General features: G+C 46.2%; 1 protein-coding gene across 1 annotated transcript in view; it reads left to right on the top strand.

Moving 5' to 3' along the window:
• Positions 1-1,614: 1,614 nt before the first annotated feature.
• The window catches only part of SNX30 (sorting nexin family member 30), a 55,207-nt gene continuing 44,778 nt past the window's right edge, over positions 1,615-12,043 (top strand). The window contains exon 1 of the mRNA XM_088460095.1: positions 1,615-2,365. Coding sequence (XP_088316221.1) covers positions 2,183-2,365 — 183 coding nt within the window. The 5' untranslated portion in view covers positions 1,615-2,182. The remainder of the gene's footprint in view (positions 2,366-12,043) is intronic.

Here is a 12,043-nt window from a genome sequence, read left to right as displayed (position 1 = left end):
ACCACATGTATTTGTAAAAGCTCAGTTATTGTTTAGAGCAGTGTTTTCCAAACTCATTGCTCAGGGAGCACTAACAGTGCATGGTTTCCATTTTTCCTAGTTGGTGTACAAGTGAATTAATTATTGGCTGACACATTTAAAAAAGATCCACAGGTGGAGCTAATTATTTCACTTGTGATTCTGTGAAAAGACCTGGAAAACACGCACTGCTAGTGCTCCCTGAGGAATGAGTTTGGGAAACACTTGTTTAGAGAATCTCATTGGACTTGCGCATAGACCGAGAAGATGCTCAGTTTTTGAGGTTAGGTTGAAGTGCTTGTTCTGGAGCCCACAAGCCATAATAAGCTCCAGGCTACTTGCGCTGGACAATAAATGGTCTCAAAATGCCTAAGTTACATCACCTATGTTTGTGTCATTTGACAACCATGGTAGAAGGCAACATACCTACTATATCATTTTATAAATTATCAGCACTTAGACAACATCTCCCTTAAAAACATTTGAGCCTTGTATACAAATATAAAATATTTAATATAGCAATAAATCCACATAAAAAAATAGTCATCAGTTGACAACATAAATCACTTTGGGTGCGGAGGTAATAGGTAAATAATTAATCAATATTGTTTTTTATAAGTGGACAGTTGAACCACATGTGCCTTCGCTGTCTACCTTTCCACACATCCCTGATCAAAATACACCAGATTTCCAGCACTACATCCTGCTGCACCTTTGTATAATGCCCACATGAACCCTCAGGTTTATATATGTATCTGTAAATCTGGCTCTGATACTAGTCAGTGCCTCCTCAGCCATTTACCGCACTGCATGTCACTGAAGGCTGGTAATGGATTTGGTGGAAAAGGGGGGGGGGGCATACCCCACACTTTTTTTTTGGTCCTGATTGACCATTTATAAACGTTTTAAGTAAGCATGCACAGATCATAGTGATCTGTGCAGGGCTTCCACTCCGCAGATTGACTGCGTATCTGCTGCTCTATAGGGGTTTGAAATCCAACAGGTATCAATGTCAGATTTTCAATGATAGTCAAAACCTATCATTAGTAAATGATGGTTATTAAGATTGCAAACTACTATTGGTTCCCCATCATTTTGAAACTGATGGCAAACTCGATGTTTAGTTAATTACCCCTTGACTGAACTGTGGATTTGGTGAATACTTACTAACAATAAAGTTAAACATTAAGTTTTGTACCTCTCTCCTCATAGAAAAACACATGCTTAAACACAGAAATTTTTTATGTAAAAAAAAAAAAAAAAAAGATTAGTTTATTTCTGTCAGCACTGCACTATTGCCCAAAACTTATCTATGTGCCACAGGTCTAAGTATATGTACCTCATTTTACCGCAACAGGCCTAGCAACATATCACTTCTGTTCATATTAATAAATGAAGGCATAACCATTTATTACTAGATTTTACTTTACATTAATGTAAAATGAAAATAAATACATAATACATTTATTAGCTACAGTAGTAGCGGGTGGCGCGGCCAGTGTAGAGGTGTGTATGTATATTGCTGCTGCTGCTGCAGTCAGTCAGTGAGTGACTGTCTTGTCTTCCTGTAGGACTAGGCTGGGGGGGCAGCAGCAGCAGCGATAGAGAGAGAGCACTTCCTGGAGCCACAGCTGAGGTTTAACTTCCTCTTAGTCACAGAGACAGAAGAGAGAGAGAGAGAGTGGGAGGTGGGAGGTAAAATCGGGATGGAGGAAAAAAGAGAGAGAAAAAGAGAAAGGAGGAGTCTCCGGAAAGCAGCCTGAAGTGCTACAACTGGTGTCTCTCCCGGGGGACTGCGCCCTACGCTGTTAATACTATTTTTACTGTAACGGGGGAGAGGGGCTCTGGCTGCAGGGACCACTCGGGTTACCCTAAGAGCCTGTGGATCAGGGAGAGGGGATAGGGAGCAGGGAGACCGGGGTGCAGCAGACAGGCTGGGGTACATGTAAAGACGTGGGGGGACAGGGTGCAGGGTGTACATAATGTGAAGGGACAAGTTACCATATAGCTGCTACAGAAAACGTCGGGAGCGCTAGGTGTCAAGGTGCTGATTTTTATTCTCTGGTCCCGTTTTCTCACACCCTCATATAAGCAGCGGGTTATTTGCTAATGGCCCCCGGTTGCTGAGAGCAGACCGTCAGTTGTAGGAGAATCCCCGCTGGTCATGTCAGGCTCAAGTACCCCTAAGTCCCTGCCCTCCTCCGGGCAGAAGTCCCTACATGACATAAAGCACCCACTGAGCTGCTCTCCTGGGGCTGAAGAAGATGCAGGTGGTGATGGGTTTGTAGTAATTGACACCCCTAGCCCAGATTTACCCAACACTGAGCCCAGCAGCATAGCAGACAAGGTAAGAAAATGGATATATTCAGGTGGAAATATGATCTGTATTATACAGGGGATGAGAGTTTCCTCTGAATTATTTATTCTGTGTATTGCAACATATATGTTTCCTGCGAAATAAAGAAAACCTGTAATACACTCCATATTTTATGGTTGTGTGAAAGACATAGAATTCAGTAAAATGGTATAAAGATATTGAGGAAATTTAATATATGTTTGTTTGACTCCCTTGAATTATAACCTATACATACAAATTTCCTAATGTCAATCGATTGGTGGGTGGTGTAAAATTGATCTACTTCATCTTTAGATGCAATATACCAGGTATCTGACACTGTCAGAGCTGTTGAATTTCGTTATGCAAATATTTTGTTGCTGCAAAGATCCATTATGTTTGATGTTGCATTGTTTTAGGGAATCGGAAATATTAAACTCCATTTTGTATTACAATATACAATTAAAACAAGAAAAGCTATTTTTTGTGCATTATATTTTAACAATATATTTTAAATTCGTATCAGTTCAAGTATTGGAGCCTCAGTAATGTTTGTGTGCAAGCGATCTGTCATTTTAGGACGGGCCTGGATAACCTGTGGCTCTTGAGTGGGTGTGAAATTACTAGTCGCAGCATGCTCTGCCAGTTAATAGCCCCTGGAAAGCCACAGTTACCCAGCCCTAATTTAGGACATAAAGTTGGTGAGGGTGTGATGGCAAAGAATGATGAAACTACTATATATCTTATGCAATGTGTTGTGCTTAGAGATTAACAAATACAGATACCTCTAGTCATGCAATGTGTGATGTCTTTTCATAGTGCTGCCATACACTACTTAAACTTCACTAATTTCTTCATTTCATAACTTTAAATAGGAGAATTTTTCAGCTGATACACATTTAACTTGCCATATCAAATGATTGGGAGAAAGTTTCAGAAACTATCACACAAAAGTTGCTTTGCATACCTAACAACATTTGACCCTGAACACTCTTAGGGGTATATTTACTAAAGTGAGAGTTTTTAGAAGTGGAGATGTTGCCCATAGCAACCAATCAGATTCTAGCTATTATCTTCTAGAAGGAGCTAGTTAAATGTGAAGTAGAATCTGATTGGTTGCTATGGGCAACATCTCCATTTCTGAAAACTCACTTTAGTAAATAACCCCTGTAGCTGGGTACAAACCGGTGCAACCGGCAATTGTGCCAATGTCCAGGGACACCTTGGACATTGCATGATTACCGGTACACACTGCAGTGGTTAATGAAGGATGTAGCGATCACTCGTTCTGTCCTTCATTAGTATGCAAGGCGCTGTATACGATATTGTCAGGTTTGATGTGCAGCACATGAAACATGATGATATCGTGCATACACACTGCACAATATGCATGATTTGTCGTTGTCATTTGGTCAAATCGGAACAACTCCAGTGTGTACCTGGCATTCGAGGTTGATACAGAGTTGGAAGCAAAGAAGAGCAAGTAACTTTGCACCTGGTAAAACCATGTTGCACTTCAGGTGGGGCAGATTTAATTTGTGCAGAGAGATGTCGCTAGGAGCACGCATCGTCAGCAACATAGCGGGTACACACTGACCGATGTGGACGATATGTCGCCCGATCTGCCGGATCGGATTACATATTGTCTAGTGTGTACCTGGCTTTAGATTTGAGAGGGGTGTGTCCAAGGGATTATGTTCTATTTATGTTTATTTTGAAATAAACTGACTTAATGTATTTTAATCTATTCAGTGTCTACTCAGTATTTTAATTCAATTGCTTATTTACAGATCAGTGTTACCAGCAAACAAACCCCCTTTTGATTGTCATATCTAAATTGAAGTGCAAAAATAAGGCTGTCCAACATTTGTGAGCTTCATCTAGAAGCAGCCACTATTTACCCTACATCAGTGGTTCCCAAACTTATTTGCGCTACTATTTGTCCACATATTTACATTATTGACCATAATTAATTTGATTTGGTGGTGGACCACCAACCTGAGGCACCCCTGCAAGTGTCCCAAGGCACCCCAAGGAACCACTGCTTTACATGCAAAAATAAATATTTGCACTCTTTGCATTGTAACGTGTTTTTTTCAGGTGCAGTCATTGGCTTTTTTGTTTGTTTTACTCCCAATTTAGAATCGGGCCCCTAATCTCATGCTTATTATTTTATTTCAGTAACTGTTTTATGTAAATTTAATTAAAAATATTAACACTCAGGCCATGCTAGACTAACTGCAAACAACTAAAACAATTGCTGGTGGTTGTATAATAGGAAAATCTAAGTCATGATAGAACATTTGGCATAATAGGAGTAACTTTTCCAAACAAGACATTAGAAAATAGACATATATTTTAATATTTTCATCTTAAAAATATCTGTTAATCAGTATTCAATTAAGGACTGAATCAGAGTTTTATGTAAGTCGGCTGTCATTGCACAGAACTAAAAGCCTATGCGCCTGATTCAGCTTCAGATGGAACTGCAAAACTGCTCGCAAGTAGCTTTGCAATTCCGTCAGTGCTGATATTGTAATGTAGCAGGAAGCATCATGCCTCCTGCTACATTACGTGTCCAACGCAGCATCGGATACTTTGCGGGACATCGGCCAGCTAAGGTGACCCACCGGGTCACGCATCCGGCCGCTGCAGTTGAGATGAAGAAGCCAGGAAATCTCCGTCAGCCGACAGAGATCCTAGCTTCTGCCCTCCCCCGCAACGGCGGTGACACCCCTCCGTTTCGGGAAACGGAGGGCATCGCCGCCCCCTCCCCACCCACCAACGGCAGCAGACACTCAATCACTAACAGTCTGTGAGCTTGTTAGCAGGACCCATTTTGCACACTCGCAGAATGGGTCCTGCGCCTGCACAGATTCCCGAACATCGGGAGTCTGCGTTCAGCAGTGCACTATTGTGTACTGCTGAATCAGGCCCTATGTACGCCCATATGCAGTGCTGTATGCTTCTCTGTAAGTGAACTACCCCTATTAGAACATGTGGCTTAAGAACTGTCATCGTCAACATAATCAGTGTGCACTTGCACCAGCCCTATCCTCAAAGCAAAAGATTCAACAACTGAAAGAAATAAATAAACAGATCTGCACGCATATACACAGTCAAGTCATATTATCATGACCACTTCTTACATTTGACGCCGGCAGTACGTAGCCCATGAAGTACGTCACGTGCTGTATGCTGGCTTGGTGGGTATATAAGGTGTGCCATAGGCCGTCTGCACACGTCACTCATTGCTGTCATGATTCAAAGGGGCGATTTATCAGAGTTGCAAAAGGAGATGATTATTGGATTTCAGGTCAAGGGTGGCAGTATTTCTGAAACAGTGCAGTTTGTGAACTGTTTGTGTGCTGTTGTGGTGAAAGTGTATTGTGACTGGACAAATGGCACCATTGCGTATAACTGACGCGGAAGCTGCAGAGCACCATGTGCCATTGATGTGAGAGGTGAACGCCTGCTACGAACGTGCGTGAGGGCCGACCGACACGCTACAGTGGAGCAGCTTACTGTCAAAATGAACCTGGGGCCACCAGACGTGTGTCTAAAACGACAGTTCAGCTAACCCTGCTGCATATGGGGCTCCGAAGCAAACGGATGGTCACTGCACCTATGCTAACAATTTTCATGTCTGTATCAAAATTGGACCTCTGCTGATTGGCGAAGTGTTGCCTTCTCCGATGAGTCATGTTTTCTGCTTCATCGAACGAATGGATGTTTGTGTGTCCGACGAGAAACATTGGAGAACGTACACCCTGCAACCATTGCTGGAAGAACACAAGCAGGTGGTGGCAGCATTATGGTCTGGGGAATGTTTTCATGGCATTCTTTGGGCCCACTCACCCTCAACTAATTTGGTTATGAATCCAACCTTGCAGAGCACGTACACCCATACATGCTGATTGTCTTCCCTGTGGCAGATGGGATTTTCCAGCAAGACAATGCAACTAGTCACATGGTTAGTAATGTCCAACAGTGGTTGGACGAACACAACCAAGACTTCCAAGTACTTCCCTGGCCCCCTAATTCCCCGGACTTGAACCCAATTGAGCATCTGTGGGACCACCTCAAACATTGTGTGTGTTCTATGGATACTCCACCACGCACCCTCCAGTAGCTGTGGGATGCACTGCAGTCCGCATGGCTCCAGATACCTCTGCCAACCTACCAGCACCTTTATTGTGCACGATTCAACTCAACGCGAATTGAATAACGCCGGGGAGGAGCTCTCGGAGCTATTCAATTCAGCACACTGTTATATCAGACTATGCTCCTTCACGCGCCTTAAACATGGTGTTTAATTGCGAGAATGGGCACTTAACAAACTTAAATGCTGTTTCTGCCATGCTAAGGGCAGAAAACCGCATCGTGCCAAGTGTTTTGTCGGATTCTGCTTGCACCCCAGGAGAGTGGAGGCATTTAAGTCAGTGTCGCTTGTCTGTTACCACGGATGATTCTGGACAGATGCCACTGGTCACAATTATTGGCCAGTGCGCTTTCTACGTTGAGTGCTAATGCCTTCTGTGAGGTATATCCGGTACACACTGTCACGACCCAGGTTTTCGTGGCCTTGAGGTTTGCGTTCCTTACCGGTGAGGGTGCGGTCCTTCTGGCAGGGAAGCTGGCGTGTGGAGATTAGCATTGTGTGTACGCAGAGGTCTGCCAGTGTTGGGCCGTCCTGACAGGGGTAAGACTAGTGGCTTCTCCGCGTCATGGCTGTCTGGGCGCCACCATGTTGTCTTTGGCCATGTGACATAGCAGGCCAAACGTCTGTGGGTCACCTGCTCTCTCTGGCCTATCACGTTCTGTTGCTGGGTACTTAAGGGTATTTGGAATGCCTTGTAGTTGCCAGTGCAACGTGTTTCGCAGCGTGAGCTGTGAGAGAGTTCCTGTGCTCCTGAACCTGAGACATATGCTCCGGTGCTTGCCCTAGCTCCTTGTCTGCCTTCGGCTCCCTGCAGCTTGTACCGCTCTGTCTTGCCTTGCACTCTGCTGGAGATCGCCCTGCACCTTCCACCAGACCCACTCCTGCCTGAACCTGTCTCCGCAGTTAACCCATTACTGTACAGCCATCATCAAAGCATTACCTGATTCTCCTCTCAGCCATCATCACAGCATTTCCGGATTCTCCCTTCAGCCATCATCACAGCATTTCCGGATATCCCTCTCAAGCCATTACTCTGCATACCTGAATCTCCATTTCACCTTTACAGTCTATCTGGATTCACCTTATTCATATCTGTCACTGTGCTGGACATTTGTTTTTCTCTTTCATCCACTAGGGGACACTGGAGGTGCTTACGCTGGGGTATAGAGGCGTGGATAGCTGGACCCGGCACTTTAAATAATTTAGAAGTGTGAAGCTCCTCCCCCTCTATGCCCCATCAACCCTCAGTTTAGAAAATGTGCCTCATGGAGCTGGTCACATTCTGCTGTGATACAGCAGCACATATATGTTTATTTTCTTTTATTTAGGTTTATTTATTTTGTACACCTTTTACACTATATTAGGTACCCTTCGCCACCTCTCTAAAGGTGGGGTCCGGGTACCTGGCGCCCTGTTGTTAGTAGAACAGGAAGGAGTGCACAGCGCTTATTACAAAAGCACTGACAGCTCCTTATCGCCACAGCACAGCTCTAATAGCAAGAAGAGTGTGCTGCATGCTTTGAGAGCCTCCGGGGAGCGCAGTGAGTATTGCTGCGCATTCCCCGCTCCGACCTGCACCCCCCCGGTGCACGTCGCCTGCCGCCCGACCGCTTGCCGCCCAGTGTGTACATAGTGCTGCTGCGCTGCTTCAGGCGGGGGCATACAAGAGAACAGCCGGATAGGCTGTAATCAGTCCCTGCTTGCCGCTAAGGTCTGCAGAGGGACGGAGGGGGCGTGCATTGCGGGGCTGAACTCCAACCTGCACCCCCCCGGCGCACGTCGCCTGCCGCCCGCCCGCTCGCCTCCTAGTCTGTACAAAGCGCTGCTGCGCTGCTACAGGCGGGGGCATACAAGAATAAGCTGTAATCAGTCCCTGCTTGCCGCTAAGGGCTGCAGAGGGACGGAGGGGGTGTGCATTGCGGGGCTGAGTCTATCCTGCACAATGAGCTCCTCCGTTAGATGGGGGCAGCCATTTCAGACTGCAGACAGACTTGATAACGCGGGGGGCGGAGCTACCCAGCGTGGTCTCTCTCACACTGCTAAGGCACAGAGCTGTTACAAACAGCGTGCCTGCCATATTTTGCAAAACTTAATGCTTGCATTCTCTCCCTCCTGAAGGCAGAGTGCGGCTGCATGGCTACAAAAGGCTGGACTCCTGCACAACCATTAGCCCTACATCCCTGGTACAGAAGGCTGTGAGAAAGTGCAGGGAGTCTAATCTGTGGGAGGGGAGGGGAGTGGGGTGTATCTCCTCCTCTGTGTCCCAGACCAGCCTTATGTTTTCAGTGTGTCCTTCTGAGTGACTGTGTGTATCAATGTCAAGCAGAACAAAGGCTTCTCAAAAGCTGTTTGTCTGTTCTAAGTGTAACGGGCATGCTGCTGGATCCACGTTATGTGACGCTTGTATAACAATGGATCCATCTATGGCTGTTACTAACTCACCTCCATGGGCCGCTGACATGGTAGGAGTTATGACGGACTTAACGTCACAGTTAGCTGAGACACGCAGCTCTCAATATTGGTTATCAGTACACGCATATCTTCGTCTACTATTTTCTCCCTGGGTGGCTGGGTTAACCAGATCTCTAGGCACCATGGTACAGGTTATGGGTACAGCGTTGTCTGTACCCTCCAATTCACACCATTAACGGGAGTTAGAGTCCGCCTCTCCCGGGGTGGAATCTCTAATTTTGCCAGTTATATCCTCAATTTACCTAAGGATATAATTCCTGCGTCCCAGAGTATGAATTAGTTCATGTACACGGCTGTTTTTCCGTTGTCACAGCAGCTTTCTGTGACCTGGAAACAGCCGAATAAGTGGTTCAGAATTCCACGTCTGTTTCCGGCTAGCTATCATTTTCCATCGTCCATGTTGGAAAAGTGGGAAACGTCTCTTCATGTAGATGCGTCAATCTCCCGTCTCTAAGAGAACAGCACTTCTAGTACAGGAGCTACTGTACTAAATGACTATACTGCAGTGGAAGCTCAACATAGACTTACCCTTGTTACCGCCTGGGTTAACAGGGCTGTGGTTTGCCGGGCTGACCAGTTGACACAGGTTTGGGCCCAAGTCCTTCCAGAGCAGAATTACGTCTACTAGTACACATACGTGTGTCTGCAGTTTACCTGGGAGAAACCTCTAGGGACAGCCCGCAGAGCCCTCTGGTTGCGCGCTTGGCAAGCAGATGCAGAATCCAAGCGTGCAGCGGAGTGTTCACCATTCATTGGTGACTTTCTTTTTGGCCCGAAAATTGGACACGGGGGTGTAAGTTTTCTTTCCTCCCGTCTACTGCTCCATCTCCCAGAAGATCTTACACTGGACCTTGATTTCATTTTTCACCACATTCCTTTTGTGGTAGAGCCAGAGGTGCTCCCACACAAGCAAGAAGCGGCAGAGGTAGAGGTCAACCACACACTGTTGCTTGTTGGCAGGAGCCTAAACCAGCTGAGAAACTGGTGGCATGACTGTCTTCCGTTCCACCTGGGGTCCCCTGCGGTGGGAGCCCGCTTGCAGAATTTCAAAAAGTTTGGAACCAGACCTCTTTAGAACCGTGGAGACTAATTTCCCTGGAGTACCAAATAGACTTCGAGTCCCCCCTCCACCTCGGTTCTTCACTATGAGTCTGCCAGTACCTGCAGACAAGAGGGTTCTACAGGAGGCAATCCAGTCTCTAATAGTATCATCTGTGTTAGGTCTGGAGCATCAACGAGGTATGGGATTTACTCAAACCTATTTGTAGTGCCCAAACCGGATGGTTCGTTCAGAAATATCTTAAACCTCAAGTCCTTGATTCTGTATCTGAAGATCTATTGTTTCAAAAATGGAGACTCTGCAGTTAGTCATAGCGAGCTTGGAACCAGGGGAGTTCCTACTATCCTGGATATCAAGGATGCCTTTCTCCATGTTCCCATTTGGGAACCACACCAGGCCTTTCTGCTCTTTGCCATATTGAAGGATCATTATCAGTTTCGGGCATTGCCGTTCGGGTTATCCTCGGCTCCCTGCATCTTCACCAGTCTCATGTCAGTCATGATCGCCCTCCTTTGGTCATCAGGAGTGAATATAACCCCTTATTTGGACGACCTGTTACTCAAGGCTCCATCGGTATCTCTTCTATCACATTATGCCTTACTGACATATCACACTCTAATCCAACACGGTTGGATAATCAACTTCAAGAAGCTGAATCTCAGTACGTTCCAGAAACTTCTGTTTCTGGCCATGATATTGGATACGGAATCACAGTGGATTTTTTTCTTCTAACAGACAAGACCAGGTATATCCGGTTGTTAGTTCAGCTGGTCCTCAGACCAAAGAAGGTGTCAATGCTTCTTTGTCTGCGTCTCTTGGGGATGATGGTAGCTGCTTTAGAGGCACTACAGTTTGGCCAGTTCCACTCCAGGGTTTCAGCTCGACCTGCTAGCACAGGGATCAGGGTCCCATCTGCTTCTACATCGACAGATCCATCTGAGTCTGGTTACCAGAGTGGCCCTTCTTTGGTGGACACAATCTGTTAGCTGGCAGAAGATTTGGAGTGTGGGACTGGATCATCGTAACAACGGATGCCAGCCTTCAAGGATGGGGAGCAGTAGTCCTCGATTATCACTTTCAGGGTCGATGGTCCCTTTTAGAACAGAATTGGCCCATAAAGGTGTTGGACCTCAGAGCGATTTACAATGCTCTGATAAACGCAACAGAGTTTCTAAAGGCTCGTCCGGTAAGAGTTCAGTCTGACACAACGGCCTTCGCTTGCATCGATCGCCAAGGAGGGACTCTGAGTCGCATGGCTATGCGAGAAGTAACTCGGATCCTCCGGTGGGCCGAGAACCAGTAATCCTGTTGGCGTTATTCATCCCGGGTGTGGACAACTGGAAAACAGATTACCTAAATCGTCAGGATATCCATACCGGGGAATGGAGGCTTCATCCAGGCGTGTTCAACATGCTGATATGTTGATGGGGATGTCCTCAGGTGGACCTCATGGCGTCACGATTGAATCGTCAGCTCCCAGTATACGTGTCAAGAACTCGAGATCCGTAGGCGGAAGCAGTAGATGCTCTGACAAGTCCGTGTGTCTACGACTTCCTTTACGTTTTTTCCTCCGATTCTGCTTCTTCCTCGTCTTCTAAAAAGGATGAAACAAGAGTCAGCCTCTGTAATTCTCGTGGCTCTCAACTGGCCTCGGAGAAGTTGGTTCTCGGACCTTCGTTTCCTATTGTCAGATGATCCGTGGCCCCTTTCCCTGCGACCGGAGCTTGTACAGCAGGGCCCTTTCATACACCTCAACTTAGCGCAGCTGCGTTTAACGGGGTGGCTCTTGAAACCAGTATCCTAAAACGCAAAGAAATCCCAGACACTGTTATTCCCACCATGCTACGCACCAGGAAGCCAATTTCGGCTGTGATTATCATCGCATCTGGCGTGTTTATATCTCATGGTGTTCCGGTCGGGGTCTTCCGTCTAGGACTTTTCGTTGGTTTTGGTTTTTCCTTCTGACTGGTCTGGATTCTGGCCTTCCTCTGGGAAC

This window comes from Taudactylus pleione, unplaced genomic scaffold (genome assembly GCF_031769625.1).
Source record: "Taudactylus pleione unplaced genomic scaffold, aTauple2 ptg000967l, whole genome shotgun sequence".
NCBI classification, from domain to species: Eukaryota; Metazoa; Chordata; class Amphibia; order Anura; family Myobatrachidae; genus Taudactylus; species Taudactylus pleione.
This window is presented reverse-complemented; position numbering and strand designations above follow the sequence as displayed.